Raw genomic sequence first — 20143 nt, 5'->3', positions numbered from 1 at the left:
GTGTGTATAAATTAGTGTATTTGAGTGAGTGAGCAAATAATGAAGAGAAATATTTTATTTATACTTAAATTTATCTTTGGAGTGCCTAAAAGTGTATGGTGTCTTTTATTTTTTTAAGGCTTGTGCAAAGTGGATGAGACACCAAAAGGATGGTATATCCAGTACATAGATAGGGACCCAGAAACTATCCGCCGACAATTGGAACTAGAGAAAAAGAAGAAACAGGACCTTGATGATGAAGAAAAAACTGCCAAATTTATTGAAGAGCAAGTGAGAAGAGGTCTTGAAGGAAAAGAACAGGTGAAAAACAATATCATCTAGAAAAGCAATATCATTTAGAAAGGCAAGGTCTAAAGATGCAAACTTGCTTGTTATTGTAAGCATTGAATTGAGTTTTTTAGGATTGTTCCTTAGTTAATAGGAGAGAAAGCATGGTAGAGTGTAAAAGCACAGGTTTTGGAGTTGAAACAAATGTGGATTCAATTCCTAATTTACTACCTGATCTGGTATAATATAATTGTTTTAAACCTCAGTTTTCTCATCTCTAAAACAGACATAATATCTAACGGGGAAGACATATAAACAGGTCATTTCAATTGAATGTAACTAATGCAAAGCTGGAGGTAATCCCAGTGTGTAGAGACATAGAGGACCAACACTTAACTCTACCCTGGGAAAAACAAAGAATATTTGCAGATAGATATGACCCCTAAGCTGAGGAGTCTTCGCAAAGAATTAATGGCTAAAGTCTAGGTAAATGGAGCAGGAAGGCGTGGTAAAGGTGGCTTAGGTTTTAGAATAGCTAGAGTTGAGGCATTGATTTGAACAAATATTTATTGGGTGCCTCCTGTGTAGGCAGTGGGGTATAACAGTGGCCAAAGGATACAAAAATCTCTGCCCTCAAGGCACTTGCATAGTGAATGTTGCGCGTGATCAGAAATATACAGGCTGGTATGCACGTGAAACTAGTATTTTTTTTTTAAACTTTTTAATTGGGGTATAGCATATAAATAATGAAATTTATGATATATGTTAATCTTACATGTACAGCCCAATGAATTTTACACACACACACACACACCTGTGTAACCACCAGTCAGATCAAAGTATAAAACATTCCGGTATCCTAGAGGGTTTCCCTTAAGCCCTTTCCCAATTAATATTCCCTGCTCCCCTAGAAGTAGCCATTGCTCTGACATAATCACTATTGATAAATGCATTCTAATCTTGAACTTCGTACAGATGGAATCATACTGGATTTATTTTTTCTGTCTGGCTTCTTTAACTCAAATATAATGTTTGTACAGTTTATCCATGTTCTTTCTTGCATTGACATTTCAATTTTTTTTAATTGCTGTGTAGTATTCCATTATACGAATATACAACAATTTATCCATTGTCCTGTTGAGGAGCGTTTGGCTTATTTTCAGTTTTTGACTTTTATAAATAAATCTGCTTTGATCATTTTTATGCATGTCCAGTATGAACCATTTAGGATAAAGAATGATGCAGGAAATAGAGAGCAATTAAGGAAGGGGGAACAATAATCCAAGAAGAACAGATAAGCTATTTAACGTTCTGGGGATGCCCAGGAATGACTATGGTCTGTGAATTTCTGATGGATATAATAGGAGCAAGTTCACAGAAATGTTGCTATATTAGGTAACTTTCTTGGGGTAAAGTAGGAACATGTTGGAAGTTAAGCAGTTATCTTAGGTTAGTTGTCTTTTTCTTAGTCCCTTGTTATGGTCTCTTTGAAATGTTCTTTTATTGTATGTTTGTTTTCTTTTTAACTTTTTTTCATACAGTTGATTTAAAAAAGAAGGGAAATTAAAAAAAAAAAAAAAACAAGGAAAAAAAAAAGATGTAGTGCCCCCTTGAGGAGCCTGTGGAGAATGCAGGGGTATTCGCCTACCCCACCTCCATGGTTGCTAACATGACCACAGACATAGGGGACTGGTGGTTTGATGGGTTCAGCCCTCTACCACAGATTTTACCATTGGGAAGACGGTTGCTGCAAAGGAGAGGCTAGGCCTCCCTATGGTTGTGCCTAAGAGCCTCTTCCCGAATGCCTCTTTGTTGCTCAGATGTGGCCCTGTCTCTCTAGCTAAGCCAACTTGAAAGGTGAAATCACTGCCCTCCCCCCTACGTGGGATCAGACACCCAGGGGAGTGAATCTCCCTGGCAACGTGGAATATGACTCCCGGGGAGGAATGTAGACCCGGCATCGTGGGACGGAGAACATCTTCTTGACCAAAAGGGGGATGTGAAAGGAAATGAAATAAGCTTCAGTGGCAGAGAGAATCCAAAAGGAGCCGAGAGGTCACTCTGGTGGGCACTCTTACGCACACTTTAGACAACCCTTTTTAGGTTCTAAAGAATTGGGGTAGCTGGTGGTGGATACCTGAAACTATCAAACTACAACCCAGAACCCATGAATCTCGAAGACAGTTGTATAAAAATGTAGCTTATGAGGGGTGACAAGGGGATTGGGAAAGCCATAAGGACCATACTCCACTTTGTCTAGTTTATGGATGGATGAGTAGAAAAATAGGGGAAGGAAACAAACAGACAAAGGTACCCAGTGTTCTTTTTTACTTCAATTGCTCTTTTTCACTCTAATTATTATTCTTGTTATTCTTGTGTGTGTGCTAATGAAGGTGTCAGGGATTGATTTGGGTGATGAATGTACAACTATGTAATGGTACTGTGAACAATCGAAAGTATGATTTGTTTTGTATGACTGCGTGGTATATGAATATATCTCAATAAAATGAAGATTTAAAAAAAAAAAAAAAAAAGAATGATGCAGGAAATAGCAGGCGATAATACTTAAGACATAGGTAAGGACCTGTCTGTGGATGAACTTTTGTAAAATGTTAATTGGTCTTCTCAAAGAAGTGAATGTATTATGTGTTTGTGTATTATGATATTACTCACATTAATATACATATGCTTAAAATCTTTAAGAGATTTTATAAAATTATTTAAACTCCTACTTAAGATTGAAACCTTTATATTCTTGAATTTTTTTTCTCCTTTTTTAAAATTTAAAAATCTGTTTTCTGTAGAGGAAAAATTATAATTTCCTACTGTAGAAATAAGAAAGATCGCATCAGTTTGTATAGAGAAAAAGAGTTTACTTTTTGGAATAACATTATTGTTTCATGACATTTTAGCTTAATACTGCCAAAACCTACAAGTTATTTTATACTTTTCGGGTATAAATAGTATCTTCACCCTAAAGGCAGGTGAAAATCCTACTGATTAGTGCTTCCTCTTTCTATATTTAAATGTATCAATTATTTTAAAAGTAAGATTATGTTCTTTTGCCTTTCTTTGTGAAATTCTGTATAGGACATTGCCTAAGAAGAGTATGTTTGCTATATCTGACGAATAGCTTTAATTAGTAGTAGAAACAATTACCATTTACTGAAATATTACTATGGCAGGTACTATGCTAAGGATTTGCTATATATTATCATATTTAACCCTTATAACAACCTTAAGTATGTACATTTCCCTATTTTTAAAATGGACGCTTAAGGGAGATGATGAGACTGACAAAGGTCACATGGCTAATAAGTAGCAGGGTTGGGATTTTATATGCAGTTTTGTTTGCTTTTAGTCTTCAGTGTTTAATCATTATATTAAAATTATCCCACAATGTTAAAAGGGTTTACTTTCTCAAATAACCTTCAATCTATGTTCCTACAGTTTTTTCTGCTTTACTTTTTGTTGTTTTCCTGTTTAAATTGTAGTAATAATAGAAATATAGGTGAACTTCTGCAGTTTGGTCCAGAGAAGCTACTTTTTTTCCCTTTAGAATAATTCTTAATTGGAGAATATTTGCATTGTATATAATTCTTATTTAGGATCTTAATCATTTTAGAGTTGATCTTACAGCAGCCTTGTGACATAGGTAGCAAGTTGTAATTTAGGGCTGTTGACTATTGATAGTAAATGCACTGTGAACAAAAACCTTGAAACCTATTATTTTTTTTTAGGAGGCCCCCATTTTTACAGAATTAAGTAGAGAAAATGATGAAGAAAAAGGTAATTTTTTATTTATTAATTAATTTTAATATGGATGCTTTTGTTTCGGCTCTGCCAAAAACTAGCAACATGTCTGGAAGTAAGACATTTAATCTTCTGGGTCTCATTCTTCTCATCTCTAAAATCAAAAGGTAATGCTAATGAAGTGGATGGGATGCCTTCAGTTACAAGTAACAAAACTGACTAAAATCAGCCTCAACAATAAGGATATCTAATACCTTGCTATAACAAGAATCCCAGAGGTTCCAGGTGGCCCATGAGCAGCTCAGCAGTGTCATCTAGGACTAAGTTTTTCCCACCACTGTGTGTGGCTTTGCCTTCAGGCTACCTCCCCTCTTGGACACAGGATGGCTGCCAGCACTTCCAGCATTGCTCAGAGGATCTCTTCTGGGGCCCCCTTGAGAGCAAGGGAAGTTTTACTAGAAAGCTCTCCCACCACCAACAGACTCCTTTTGAATGTCATGGGCCAGAATTGCATAAGATGTCTACCTCAAAAATAATCACTGAACAGGGGCATGGGATCATTTTGATTGGTTTAGACACTCAGAATTTACCCCAGAACTGAAGATGATATTCTCTCCCCTGACCCAAATGTGAGAGGTGTGGACAGCTAAACAAACCTGGAGCGCTGTTAGCAAAGGAGAAGTGGGGGAATGGTGTGAGGAAGCCATCAGTGCCTCTGCTGCAGCTAGAGAATGTAAGGTCCTTTCCAGCTCCACGAGCATCACTAGTACGTTTTATACAGAATTTATCATCTCTGAATAGGAGCATTTAAGCTCTCATTTACTAGAAATGTCCATAAACTTTTATGTGACTATATTGTGGTAACTTTGATAACTTTTGTTATAATTTTCCTGAAATTTATATGAAATAACAATTCCTTCTTCCAGTTACATTTAACTTGAATAAAGGAGCATGCAGTTCAGCGGCAGCATCTTCCAAATCAAGGTGAGCAACTTTTACAGTTACCTTAAAATGTTAGGACTTTTTGAAATGTTGGTTACTCGAAAGAGCAGTGTTGTCAGCCATTCTTTTTTGGTTGCAATTTTCTTCTTTGGTTTTCGGTAGTAGTTGTTGTATGTTAGCAGATGTTCTTTTCTTTTTTTGCCTGTAATGACATGGCTCTGTCTTTGAGGAAAGGCTCATTTTGATTAAATGCTTCACATGGATAAACTTTTGTTGTCCAGGAATTCTCCATTTAATGGTTCCTTTTGTGCAACTGTAATTCTGTTGCTTCTTCTGTTACAGCACTTATTTCAGTCTAAATCTTAGCTACAGAGTTCATCTTTTCTTTTCCTTGCTTGTATTATGATTTTCTGAGAATAGAGACTAAGTCGATTACTTGTGTTCTTCACATCTAGTATGGTGTAAAAGCACTAGTAAGTACTCAATTAAAGATAGCCATTTCCTTCTCCTCTCAGTTGTAAAGTATAAAGTGGGGATTGACAAACTTTTTCTAAAAAGAACCAGATAGTAAATATTTTAGGCTTTGCTGGCTATTTAGTCTTTTTGCAACCATTCAACACTGCTCTTGTAGTGAGAGAAAGGACGATACATAAACGAATGAGCATGGCCGTGTTCCAGTAAAATCATATTTACAGTACAGACATTGGACTTGATTTGGCCTGTAGACTGTAGTTTGCCAACCCCTCATATAGCTTGTGGTCAGATAGTTCAATTCACTTTTCATAGTGAATTGTTCTTTTCTTGCTTTCTTATATATTCTTTCACCAAATATTTACTGACCATTTGCAGTGTGTGATACATGCAGTTATGTTATGGAGGTTAAAAAAGATGAATGAGACATGATACTGGTACCAGTATTTACTGGAATTTAGCACTAAGCTGGGTGATATTTTCTATTTGACTTAGTATTTTGCATGTTTATCATAAACTCAGCCCAGCATTTTTGTTTAGGTTAGAGGCCAGTGCTTAATTGCATGACTAAAGAAGAGCTTAGGAGAATTGGAGGCTGAGGCAGCAATATGTAACTGCTTCAAATTGACTAGCCTAGTGTCTAAACTTTGATCAAAAGAATATTTCAAAATTAGCACCTTCATTAGATGCCATCAAGAAATTGGTCAATTGGGTTCTACATATGTTTACATTTGGAAAGAGTAGTTTTCTAATTTTGGTGTGATATGACCTGGAAGACAGACTTGAATATATCATAGCACACTTGCTTTATCATTTTACATTCTTACATATTTCTTCCACTCTCCTTTATTATTTGTTTCTCCCAGGTACAAATGAGTTTTAAGACTGGTTCCAGGGGCTCCCAGATTGATCACTCCTGTGGCAAGCCTTCCTATATTGTCAATAAAACTATTAGTTTTATTTGACCAAGTGCTGTCTGTTCCAGTTATCTATAATAATATGTTGATTTATTTCTTAGTTTATCTGAAAATCAGAATGAATTAAATGATCTAGATATCAAAAAGGGACATTTTAGACTATGTTGAGGTACACAAAAAAAGCATTGCTTCCCCACTGCTTGAAGAAAGATTACTTAATTCCCATTTCTGTTTCCCTTTAGGCCTCTCCATCTCCCTTAATAGCACTGGGATCCACTTCCAGTAACTAAGACAGTTTTCTAGTTTTATTAGAAAATAATAGCCTAGTTTTCTTTCCCTTCTGCTTTATGGTAGAGAATAAGGAGTTTGTGAGCATGTAAGGAGGAAAAGGGTATCACTAGGAGCCAAATATACCCACTTAATCCCACCTTCTCTTTTGCTAGGATTATTAGTGCCTATTCTATAGACATTTTGTGGTTGATTGTGGCCTGGATTATTGCTAACCTGGGTGGATTCCCAGCCCAAAGTACATTCAAATCTCAGGAACATTTATTTTATTTCTGTATGGACTTCACTCTGTGCAAAACCAATGTATATTATTTACAGACACAAACCTGTGAGTATGATCAAGAATAGAATCAGAACATAAAATGATGCTCAAGGAATTAAATGATAGAACAAATCCAATAAGTGAAATTTTACAAAGGTGCATATAAAGCCTTAAATTTAAATAAAGGGAAAACTTCCATAAGAATATGAAGGGTGTATCCTGGCCTTAGATACCCTACATAGAAAAGATTAAAGGATTTTAGCTGACATCAAACTGAATATGAGTTATTAAACTAACCTGGCTGCTAATAATTACAATGCTATCTTCAAACACAAATAAAAAAAAGTAATAATTCCATTGTATTCTCTAGTAATCAGATTCTCTCCATTCTCCATGGATTTCTCCATGGTAGCTTTGTGCAAATATTCATCTTTTGTGATGAATAAGTAATCTAGTAAGATACATTTAGTCAGCAAACTTTAATTGAGCATCTGTTCCATGAGAGTCATGAGGTAGTTACTGCTGCTTTACATGAAAAAGAAAATGTGGTTTCTCCCCTTTTAGAGATTAAAGTCTGATTAGAGGTAGGTCACATATACAAGTGATTGTAATGCAAGGTGGAATATGGTATAGCACAAAGCATTGTGGTGGTTTGAAAGACAGGATAATCAAAGAACCCTGTGAAGAATGGATTTTGAGGAATTAATAAATAAAGAGAAAGATTATTTTAGTTATAAAGAGAGGCATGTGCAAGTGAAGTACTATGTCTTCTATAATTAGTAGAGCAGAGTGGTTATAGCATAGGCTATTTATGGATAAAGAACTGATACTTAGAGAAGTTAATTACTTATTGTCATAGTAGAACTAGACTCAAATAAAATCCTGATCCATCTGACACTGAGCTATTCTACCACTACTCTGCTCTATTAATTAAAGTGGCATTCACTGAAAACCGTGAGAAGGTAGTAGGGAGTTAAAGACAGGAAAGCTTAAATGTTCTTGCCATGTTTATGATAGTAGCTATAGTCCTGTAGGAGATACAGACATGCTCTTTACTGTTTTGACTAATCTGTTGTGTATTATCATGTAACAAATTTATTCTGTGTTGTTAGTTTGCACATTATTAAGCATTTATCTGCTCACAGGTTTTGTTAACAAATACAGTTCTTCTTTCCATCAGTTCTTTGGGACCAAATGCATTGAAGACGATGGGGTCTGCAGCATCAGTGAAACGGAAAGAATCTTCTCATAGTTCAGCACAGTCAAAAGAGAAGAAAAAAAAGAAATCTGCACTTGATGAAATCATGGAGGTACAGTTTGTGAATTGCCTATTGAATCTTTAGTGATTAGAGGAATAATATAATTCAAACCTTAGGAAAATTAAATAGCTTGCCAAATATACTATTTTAGGGTTCTGGAGTCTAGCTACAGTTCCATATGAAGATGCAGAGTTGGAGCCCCCTCCAAATAGGTTTATTTTCTTGCCTCAAGTGCTGTCATTGCAATTCTCCATGCATTTATGGTCAGTAGAGTTCAAATAGAAGGGATAATTGAGGTTAGGAATAAAAGCTTTTATCACCTGCTGTGGCCCTCTGAAATTGGGACCTCTCCATGGATCCTCTCCTTCCGCAGATCTCCCTCATCTAACCTCATACTCTTGCTTCTGCCACTTGTCACCTCCTAGCTAGTAAGAGAAAGTGGTGAAATATTTTTTATTTATCCTGATGGCTAAGTTGGTTAATAAAACTACCAAGACTGAAAATCTATGCTTAATCTCAATTAGGGTGATACTTAGGCTTTAAATCTACCTGAGACTCTAGGGTAGTTTTGCAGAAGATTCTTAAAATACTCCTTTCTCCCTTTCTACACATAGCCTTACTTTATCATTGAATTTATGAAATAAGTAGAAGAGGAGATACAGGAGAAGCGAAAGAATAAGTAAATAAACAAAGCTGACTTTTCTTCCTTTAAGATCATTTTCTCTAGTCTCCCTATCCCTCTTCTTTGTTCAGTCTTCCCTGTTACCGAGTCCTTGTGCAATGGAGGTTAGTCTAAAAAGCTTAGAATGTAATGCAAGAGGAGTATACTGTGGAATGTTATCACTCAATCATTCAACAAATATTAATTGAGTAACTATTATGTGCTCGACATTGTGCAAGGTCCAGGACAGAGGAAAACACAGTTCCTGTTTGTCATGGAGCTTTCATTCTAGTGAGGGAGACCAATAAATGATTACGGAGTGCTAAGTGCTGAGGCGGCGTGAGAGTGGGAGAGGCTTGTGAAAAGGTGCTGAAGCAGGAAAGAGCTCTGCTAGAATGAGGATCTGAAGGGAAGGCCACTGTGATGGGGTATAGTGAACATGGAGGAGAGAAGGGTTGAAGACGAGATTAGATTGAGGAGTAGGGGCATAACCACAGAGGCTCTTGTAGGCCATGAATTCAAAGTAATTCAAAGTGAACAGAAAGCCAGATCCACCTGCTCTGACTATAATACATGCTATGTTTGAAATACTCTTTGCTCACATTGGAATTGGAGGATTTAGAATGAGGTTTGGAATTAACCAAGGAATTATGTTGTTCAGTTCCACTGAAGTTGGTACATAGGGTTAACTTTAGGCAGTTGAGAATGCCAAAGACCCCATAAGTAGTCATTGTGACCAGACAGCACGTTTTTCTTTTGGTCACCCTTTTATTTACATTTCTCATGGTTGTATTTTTCTTCAATTTCATTCTTGAGCTCTGTGGTGATTATTAAACAGTTTCAAATCACCAAAAGATGTTATACCTAACCATACTGTGCTACTTTGGTATATAAGTATTATGGTTTTGCCACATGAACATATCACATATTTTTAGCTCATTATAGTCACAGAAGAGGAAGCAGGGAGAGGATAGTATATGCTGGCAGATAGCCTTGCAGTGTTGATTATATAGAGATTTTTGGATTTGTTTTAATTCAAGATTTCTTAAAAATCGAAAATTAGTTTTAAGTAACTTTTATCTGTATTTATCAGCACCTGTAAATTATAATATTGGTCTTTTTATGGTGTTGTTTTGTTAAATAGAATGGTATTTGAAATAAATTGAGGATTTTACAGTGAATTTTATGAATGTCTTATGTATTCTGTAGATTGAAGAGGAAAAGAAAAGAACTGCCAGAACAGACTATTGGCTACAGCCTGTAAGTGTGCATTTGGAGCACCTTAAGCTCCAAATCTGTGTTTAAGTGATAAAATAGTGTTTGGCATAAATAACTAAGTTTCTCAAATATTTGTAAATTGTATAACTTGAATGAATTTTCTTCCTACTTGATCTTTTATTATTGGTTTCACCTGCACTGGAGAGTCACTTCATGTTTATAAGCTAAATTTGTTTAAGGACACCTTGAATTGAAGGTCTTATATATACATATTTTGGAAGCCTGGAATTATTTTCTGTTTTTGCTATAGGATGAAGGGTTGTGTTTTCAGAAATGGTATTAAATGGTAGAATATTAAATGTAGAGGTGTTTGTCTTCAGCTTCCAGCTTATTGAACTTAGAATGTCTATTTAGGTACTTTGTAGGATAAAAGCAGGTTTTAATTTTACAGATTCAAGGAAACTTTATATTTTATTGCTTATTTATTACTGTTTAATATTTTTAAAAATTGTTACTTATTGATGCTCTGTTTTGAACTTACTGAGATGTAAAGATTTCATAAAACTTTCAGAGTGCCTTAGTTTTTCTTAATGAAGATGGAGGGTGAAACAATGCATCATTTAGATATTTTCTGATTTGAGAAATAAGTTTAATAATAACCTTTGAGGTCAAGAAGTGCAAAGTTCTAATTCAAGTCTTCAGTCATCCTGATACTAGCTTGAAAATAATTTAGCTTACATGCCTTAGTTTATGTCCTTATACAATGGGAAACATTTCTACCAACAATGATGTGAAGGATTATGAAATATGTTATCTAATATGGAAATACTTGCTGAGTTAAATAAAAATAAGATCTTTATATTAATTATTTCAGTTAATTCTCATAACAATCCTTTAAGGTAATTTTATTGTTATTGTTTCCATTTTATAGGTGAGGAAACTGAAACCTAAAGTAGGATAATTTTTCCCAAGGTCATTTAGTAAGTAGTGAGCCCATATTTCCCTGCAGTCTGATTCCATGGGTTGTACTCTCGAGTACTAAACAGTACTGCCTCATGATATGCACTAATCAGCCTGATTCTCTCATCTGTGAGTTGAAATTTGGGTCCTTGTAAACTCGAGAGATATGGGATAGAAAAATCTAATTTTCTTTCTTATAAAATTAGTAAATAAAGGGACTTCTAGGGAAGAAGCCATCTATGAATTATTTAGTGGTTTGTGCTTTGTTTTCCCTGTTAGAGTAGCCAGAATTTGAATATTAATAGTTTAATATATTATTTATGAAAATGTAACCCTGAATTTGGCTTAAAGCAGGAGTTCTTAACCGGAAGGTACTTCAAAATTTGTTGGAGACATTTTTTTTTCAAAACACATATGTTTTGCTATACTCCAGTCCAGTCTCCTCGGGTGAAATGCTTATTTTCACTAAGCATCCAAGTGATTCCTAATTAAAAATCATTGTTTTAAAGGAAAAAGAAAACATACAAAAAGCAACAGCAACAACCAAAAAATTAAAGCAAAAACTTTCCAAGTTTTAATTAGTCCCCAAATTTTCTTTCCAATGACAGTATTTTCAATTAAATTTAATTTTCTATCCAATATTTTTCTCATGTAGTAAAATATTCCAACTTTTTAGTAGTTCCCCAGAGTGTTATATTAAAAATGAGGATCCGTTAACAGTGCCCCAACAGCTTTGCATGTCTCTTGTTTTGAGGTGGGCAATATGTTTGTTAAAACAACCAGCAGTCCACCAAGGTAGCTTGTAGGGCTTTATTTTTTAAAATCAGAAAATATATATCTTGAGTGCATGTATGGTGGGCAAGGGTTAGTAAGTACCATGATGTAATCAGTTGTCTTGGCATTACCAGCATGTGAACCCATGAGGGCCTTTGAGAAATTTAACCCAGAAAAACTCTGGCTAAATCAGAAATGCTGTTTTGGCATTAATTGGTTTCATTTAGAAAGTCTTTTAGAGTAGAGGCTTAAGAATAAGAAAGCTAAGTCTTTTCTTGAAGATGTCTTTGTACTCTTAAGTATCCACCCCTCAAAGTCCTTACTAAATTTTTTTTAATATGATTTTTAACATGGCTTAATGAAGTACTTGTGACCATCTTGTACCTCTTTCTTATAGTCGCTCTGAAATATCAAATACAGTATCACTGCAACAACTATAGCAATAAATCAAGCAATTTAATTTTCATTATCAGCCTTTAGAAAGCTTATCCAAATCAGGAAAACAACGATAAAGAAACTAACTAAAAACTCATTAATATGAAACAAGCCCAGATTTGATTTCTTTCCCATTTGAGAATTAGATACTCAAAAGAAAGATACTTTTAGCTAGAGCTAATCTAGAGGAATTCTGTCTGTATTAAAAATAAAAAGCATCTTAACAAGAAAATAACATTGAAAAATGTCATGCCTAAGCTCAAAGGCTTCAGTTCCTTGTGATTTCCTAGTGAGACTCTTGTGATCTGAGTTTTTATCAACAGTGAATACCAACAGTATAATATCTTTGGTACTTTTCACTTCCTTGAATGGAGAGAAAGAAAGAAGCTATCTATGAAAGATGTGAATAAATAGAGTTGAGTTTTATAGCTAAGAATTATAAGTTTCAAAAAAGTTGTACTGTGGAAAGCAGCCATTGTATTTATTATTTTCCTCTTGGTAACCATGTTGAACATAAGAAGAGAAAGAAGGAATAAAAGATTACAGTGGAAATGTTTTATCATTGTTGGAAAGGCTTAAAACCCCATAATTTCTTATATTGCAGAGCAGTTTCATCTTACTATGACTTTTGGTGAACGTGATTTAAAATGAGGGAGTAAAATGGAAAAGATTATTTTTTTCCTTTTATCTTCATTTTTTGTTATTTTTTAGGAAATTATTGTGAAAATTGTGACCAAAAAACTTGGAGAGAAATATCATAAGAAAAAGTGTATTGTTAAGGTAAGATCATGAAGCTGTGAATAGAATTTGTAGGGAAAAAAAAAAAAAAAAGCCTGTGGGTGACTGAGGGAAGCTGTTAAGCTATTTTGATTTTCCTTAGAAATCAAGTCCTAGTAGCCAGAATAGTAAAGCTCATGCTCTTGATGGTTCCATAAAAGGCTACAGCTGAATTCAGAGTTGATGGAGAAACATTTCATTTCCAAGCTTAGTTTATACTTAACCTTGGCCTCTTTCCTTCAGTATGCCCGACAGTCTACTGTCACCTCTTGAAAAGCGAACTGTGTGTATGCCTTGATAGTAATTACGCCCCCAGTGTTTCACTGAGGTCTTTCTTGTGTTTTGCCTGACAGACTGTCTTTTGGCTGCCCTAGGATTTTTAAATCTGTCAGTACCACAGTCCTTTACATCCTTTTGTTTTTCCTAAATACAGCTTCATTCTAACACACCGCCTTGTGCATGCATGAATTGCCCTTTTATTGTACTTTAAACTAAGCAGAATTATCCCTGTCTCTGTGTATTTCTTAAAGTCTTATTCTAAGATCATCAGTGTTTTGTTCTTTCCAGAAGAAAACCTTGACTAAGCTTTGAATTCAGTTCCTCTTTGAGAACCATAGACTGAGAAATTATATATGGAATTCAGGAAATAGTGCAGCTTTCAGGAGTTGACTCTTATCTTTTGATTGGAGTTTCATTTGTTTTCATTCTATTTATTTCTGTCCTTTTAAACTTTAGTTCATATCTTTCTTCAGTCCTTTTAAACTTTTGTTCATATCTTTCTCCTGTTATATTTTTGTATGACAGGAAGTAATTGATAAATATACGGCTGTTGTAAAGATGATTGATTCTGGAGACAAGCTGAAACTTGACCAGACTCATTTAGAAACAGTAATACCAGCACCAGGTAAATCTTTTTGCCCACCTTTTAACGTATATATCATCAACATGAATTGAATCATTCTTAAAGCTATAGTTTTCTTGGTATTACTTGATGTTATGGATAGAAGTTTTGTCTTGTAATTGCCGGTGTCACTGATCCCTGTTTGACTTCAGGTAACTCAGTAGCTGACTAGCCTGCCCTCTTATAAAGCTGTTTTGTGGCATGAAGTATTTTCCCTTCTTAGAATACATTTTTTTTTACTGAAGCAAAGCACAGATGTATGGACAAAATCAGTCATATTGAGGTTAATATATTTGCTTTAGTTACCTGAGACAGTAATGTAAAAGTCTGTGTTATTTTGTATTTTTCCCCTTAATCTTCTTTACCAATTTTGGTACTTTCCTCATACATCTCCAAGTACATACACTGTCTTGGTTGGGGTATTGTCTCTGACCCAAAATATTCATCGGCATTATTGCTGGTGCAGTGACAGTGTAAGTCTCTAAAGCTTATGCTTATAATATCCTTTAGTATTTTCCCCATCCTCACACTTTCTCCGCCCAAAAATAAAACTCATCTTGTTGATTTAAACATTTTTTATGCGTCATTGAATTATAATGGATATGCAATAAACTGCACGTGTATGAAATATACAGTTTTCTGTTTTTCCATGTGAATACTCCCATGAAATCATCACTCCAATCATTTCCCTTTATAGTCTTTCCCCACCTGTCTCCTGTCTCTCCTGTCCCCAGGTAACCATTCTGCTTTCTGTCACTATAGATTAGTTTGTATTTTCTAGAATTTTATATAAATGAAATCATTCAGTGTGCCCTGCTTTTTTTTTGTCTGGTGTCTTTCACTAAGCATGATTATTTTGTATTCATCCATGTTGTCAGGTGTATCAATAGCATTCTTTTTATTGCTGAGTAGTATTGCATTATATGGCTATACCACAATTTGTTTATCCAACCACCTTTTGGGGGACATTTGGGTTGTTTACAGTTTTTGGCTATTATAAATAAAGCCACTGTGAACATTCATGTACAAGTCTTTATATGGGCATGATTTCTTATCTTGATCAGAGGGTGGGTATATTTTAAAATTTTTTATGAAGCTGCAAAACCATCTTACAAATTTTAAAGAGACAAGATGAAAGTAACCTAAACTACTTCTGATAATTTCTGGACTCTGAGCATTTCCTTCAAGTACTTAAGACCCTTTGCAATCTAAAATTAAAACATCTACCTTTAATAAACAAATGCAATAAATGAGGAGGCTTTTAGTGTTATAGTAATCCAAACATCTACAAGCAATGCTTTAGAGTATTACAGTTTTTAAATGATGATGAACTTCTCAGAGAAGGGTTTTATTTTTTGTTGTATTCATTTAGTGTAACTGTATTTTTCTGTAACAAGGTGGAAGAAAAAGTAGACATTTCCTTTGCATTAAGTTTTATATTATTTTTTATTGTAGGAAAAAGAATTCTAGTTCTAAATGGGGGCTACAGAGGAAATGAAGGTACTCTAGTATCCATCAATGAGAAGACTTTTTCAGCTACTATAGTCATTGAAACTGTGAGTATTTACACAAAGACATTTCAAAGTGCTTTAAAGATATGCTGTTTTTTTCCTTTTCATTGGCTTGGTCTTTGTTTTATTTTAGAGTTAGGTTTTTGGTTCATCTTTTCTCTTATTTAGAAATCTGTAAACTTATTTTCTCCAATGACTACTATTGCTAAAACAATTTTTTTTTCTCATTACCAAAGAAATGCATGCTTGTTGTATAAAACCTGAAAAATACAGTTTAATAGGAATGATTTTAATTTTTACCCATCATCTCCCAGCCCAGTGAAAATTCCCATTAATATTTTTGTCTCTCTATTTTCCAAGTCTTTTTTATTTTATAAAATTGTATATAATATGTTAAGCTTTATATCCTGAAAGTTTTATATCCTGATGTTTTTTTTTCACATTTCTAGTATAAAACTCAGTTTGACATAGTAAAAAAAAGTGGGAGAAAGAGCTATGGAGTTCAGTACTTTTTTTGTAAATGTTCCACCTTCTTTCATAGGATTTTTAAGTGACAGAGATCAATAAAGTAATTAATTTAGGGATCTTTGACATATAAGTGAAATTGTTTATTGACTTAAAACTGATGGTTTCTGACAGATCTGAGTGAGGTCAGGTGAGGCCTAGGATGTCTTCAGAAGGAAAGATAAGAAACTTAACTTCTCCCAATTGCCTTATTTGTTCTAGAACTCTAAAATACTACATTATCTTTCTACATTATGTCTCTCTTAGAGAGTCTGGGAAAAATTTGGACTTTCTACAAAATATTGCACTTAATTGCCAAATTTTATGTGCTTTCTTAGGGAGTTCAGAGGCCCCCTCAACCCATCCATGAACCTGTTTTAGAAAATGTGTCTCAGGACGGTTGTCTGGAAAAACCATTTAGAGCCTTACTTGAGGGAATTCAGATTTAAATAAATTGAGCATTTCCCCCCTAAATCTGACAGTATTAACCCAACAACTGTTACTAACATCAGCTTATTACACACGGAAATAAGAGGAAAAGGAAATTGGATCTGGCGGTGAGGAATTTATCATTTTTTTAAAAACTCAATAGATTTTTTTTCTCTAGCACATATCAATGTAAAGTCATGGAAAAATCCCTTATTTGCTTGACAGATTGATTAGCCTTCACTTTTTAAGTTCTTAACACTATCAAACTTAGATGTCGCTTCATGTTTTCATCTAAGGAAAGAACAAAACAGCTAATTACTTTTGAAGATACTCTTAGTTCAGTTGAGGTATCTTCGGTTTGCAGTTTAGCAGATTTTCATTAAGAGCTAATTTCTTACATCCCTCCTTGTAAAACCCACAGTTTCATCTTTCTTTCTAATGCTTTAATTGCTTACAGAGCTGCACTGAGGTAGACCTTAAGAGCAAATCCACATAAAAAGCCTTTCTGATTGATTGCATAGCAGCATGTACTTTTGGAAGAAGCAGCCCACCTGCTAATTTTTGTTGTTTTTTTCCTCTCTTTTTTTTGCGGCCTGTCCCCATAAAAAATAATGTATTCTTATGTACATGTGTCTGTCTGTCCCATTTGTCCTCATATTTTCCTCGAGTCATTGCTTCAAAACACATGAACTTTTCAAGTGGTTTCTTCTGCTATTTTATGTCATTTATGAAATCTTATATTTTAATGTCAGATATAATATTTGAAATTTACATATTTATTAAAAAGATTTTTTTATACTAATAAGCTATTTTAAAACACTGTCAGCTTTTTATCTGTTTGCCTAATAACCCAAATCTCTGGCTCCTGTCTTATTCCCCAGATTTATAGTTCTTATCATAAAAGTGGAATTGACCATAGACCTTTAAATAGGGTTATGAAAAATTCAATGTGGGTCATGCTTTATTGGAGAGCTTATTTCCTTTAAATAAGATCATTATTATATATTAAAAAGAATGACATTTTTAAAAGGATTTTTAAGAGAAAGAATGATTCTCAGTAAAAAAAATACCAATAGTTCCAGTCCAGGGTTAGAGTCATCGTTATGGTCATTGTCATCACCATCATCATCTTACATATTGTAAGGGTTTCAAATTTTAAACAGAAGATTTAATAATAATAAGAGTTAAAAATCATGGAGCTCATACTCATATTTTGTTCCAGGTATTATTCTAAGTACTTTATGTGTATTAACTCATTTATTCCTCCCAACAACCCAATGATATAGGTACTATTATTATCCCTACTAAGAGATCCTGGGGCACAGAGAGATTTAGGAAACTGAGGCAGACAAGGTTTAGACCCCTGCTGTGAGTGGGATTTGAACCTGGGCAGTCTGGCTCTAGAGCCCATATTCTTACCTCTGTGTTCCTAGAGCGTAACAGCTTTTAGAAACTGGCATTTCTTCCCAATGCCAATATCTCTTATTAGTCAAGTTTTCCCCTTTCCCTTCTTTGTTGGATATGGAAGGAAGAAGAGAATATATTGAAAGTTGGACTCATTTTCTATAATATAGAACAACCTCACTATCACAGCTAAGTAACCCAGGCAAATTAATGTTTAAGTATGAACATCTGTATGACTTAAAATAATGGTATTTGCTGTAAAAAAGAAGATGCTGAAATTGATAATGGCACGAACGTGATAGAAGTTAACATCCCATTTGAAAAGTCCAAAATGGGTGTTCTTGATTAGGGAGCATCTCTTTTCTAAGTGGTGATTTGTGGACCCAGAATTTTTCCAACTTGTGACTCTACCATCTTCAACCAGTGGCTTCTGTGGCTGCTATGGTTTTGTGCATCAGCAGGCAAAGGGGAGAGAGTACGGCAGACTGTGTGGAGGGTATTATGGCCAGGCCTGGAAGTGGCACCTGTCCCTTCTGTTCTCTTCCACTGGCCAAGCTCTGTCTTATGGCCACACTGAAGGGAGCGGCAGAGACATAGAACGGCCAGTCTCTGCCACAGTCTATTAATACAGTGTTTCCAAATTATTTTAAGTATTAAAGAAGAAATTATGATAGTTCTTAATGATAATGCTGTAGATTGTTTTTATTTTTTTTTTTATTTTTTTTTTTTAAATCATCATTTTATTGAGATATATTCACATACCACGCAGTCATACAAAACAAATTGTACTTTCGATTGTTTACAGTACCATTACATAGTTGTACATTCATCACCTAAATCAATCCCTGACACCTTCATTAGCACACACACAAAAATAACAAGAATAATAATTAGAGTGAAAAAGAGCATGTAGATTGTTTTTAGCATGTCTGTGAAGTATAGAAACTTTAGCTACTTTAACAGTATTTTAAGGAGATAGAAAATGTAAATTTGTATCTATAAGGGTGGTGTCATTTTGTATCTTTTTAAGTACAGATATGTTTTTAACCTTTTACAAAATTATTCTTTTAATTTGCAGGGCCCTTTAAAAGGACGCAGAGTTGAAGGAATTCAGTATGAAGACATTTCTAAACTTGCCTGAGTTTGAAAATTTGTTAACAACACATTAAAATTCCAAAGCATCAAATTGGTGTTCTCTAAGGCATTATCAGACTCTACTGTGTTAGGGTGTTTCTTTTGTATAAAACGAATAGATTTATTTAAATAGTGCTGTATAATTGTTTAGCTAAGCTTACATAGAACTGTAATTATGTCTTATGAAGTATCAGAATTCTGTAATTTTGTTCTTGCTTTTGTTTTTTTGTAATATTTCCCTGAGGTTTTTAAAATCTTTATTTAAAGAACGTTGTTGTAAAGTGTTTTATACAAGACAAATTAGAATCATATAATTGGAGGAAATTCTTCAATTGGAGAAAATACTCAAAACATATTTTCAGGAGTAAATTTGAACTGTAAATATAATAACAGCTTTTATTGAGATATAATTTACATATCGTACGGTTCACTCATTTAAAGTTTACTATTCAGTGGGGATTTTAATATATTCACAGAGTTGTACAACCATCACCACTATCTATTTTTAGAACATTTTCATCACCCCAAAAGAAATCTTGTACCCATTAGCAGTCATTCCCATGGTGCTTCTCTCCCCAGCCCCTAACAACCAACCTTATCTTTGTCTCTGGATCTGCCTGTTCTGTAAAAGGAATCACTCAATGTGTGGCCTTTGATGACTTACTGCTTATATTAGCATAATGTCTTCAGGGTTCTCCATATTGTATCATGTGTCAGAACTTCATTCGTTTTTACAATTGAATAATATTCCACTGTATGTATGTGCCACATTTTTCTAATTTATTCCTTGGTTGATGGTCATTTGGGTTTTTTCTTGGCTGTTATGAATACTGCTGCTTATAACCATTAGCATACAAGTTTTTGCATGGGCACATGCTTTCAGTTCTCTTGGTGATAGACCTAGGAGTCAAATTGCTGAGTCATATGGTGTTCTAGTTTGCTAATGCTGCCAGAATGCAAAACACCTGAAATGGATCGGCTTTTATAAAGGGGGTTTATTTGGTTACAAAGTTACAGTCTTAAGACCATAAAGTGTCCAAGGTAAGTCATCAACACTCGGGTACCTTCACTGGAGGATGGCCAATGGCATCCGGAAAACCTCTGTTAGCTGGGAAGGCATGCGGCTGCGTCTGCTCTGGAGTTCGGGTTTCAGAATGGCTTTCTCCCAGAACATTCCTCTCTAGGCTGCAATTTCTCAAAAATGTCACTCTTAGTTGCTCTTGGGGCGTTTGTCCTCTCTTAACTTCTCCGGAGCAAAAGTCTACTATAAATGGCC

The 20143-nt window shown here is 34.6% G+C and overlaps 1 protein-coding gene across 1 annotated transcript in view; it reads left to right on the top strand.

The window, feature by feature from the left end:
- KIN (Kin17 DNA and RNA binding protein) overlaps positions 1 to 19628 on the top strand; it is a 28690-nt gene extending 9062 nt beyond the window's left edge. Inside the window, exons 5-13 of the mRNA XM_037847797.1 lie at positions 119 to 300; positions 4008 to 4056; positions 4947 to 5004; positions 8081 to 8210; positions 10030 to 10080; positions 12919 to 12987; positions 13789 to 13888; positions 15341 to 15441; positions 18812 to 19628. Coding sequence (XP_037703725.1) covers positions 119 to 300; positions 4008 to 4056; positions 4947 to 5004; positions 8081 to 8210; positions 10030 to 10080; positions 12919 to 12987; positions 13789 to 13888; positions 15341 to 15441; positions 18812 to 18874 — 803 coding nt within the window. The 3' untranslated portion in view covers positions 18875 to 19628. The remainder of the gene's footprint in view (positions 1 to 118; positions 301 to 4007; positions 4057 to 4946; positions 5005 to 8080; positions 8211 to 10029; positions 10081 to 12918; positions 12988 to 13788; positions 13889 to 15340; positions 15442 to 18811) is intronic.
- Positions 19629 to 20143: the final 515 nt, after the last annotated feature.

The sequence above is a fragment of the Choloepus didactylus genome, chromosome 8 (genome assembly GCF_015220235.1).
Source record: "Choloepus didactylus isolate mChoDid1 chromosome 8, mChoDid1.pri, whole genome shotgun sequence".
NCBI lineage: Eukaryota > Metazoa > Chordata > Mammalia > Pilosa > Megalonychidae > Choloepus > Choloepus didactylus.
This window is presented reverse-complemented; position numbering and strand designations above follow the sequence as displayed.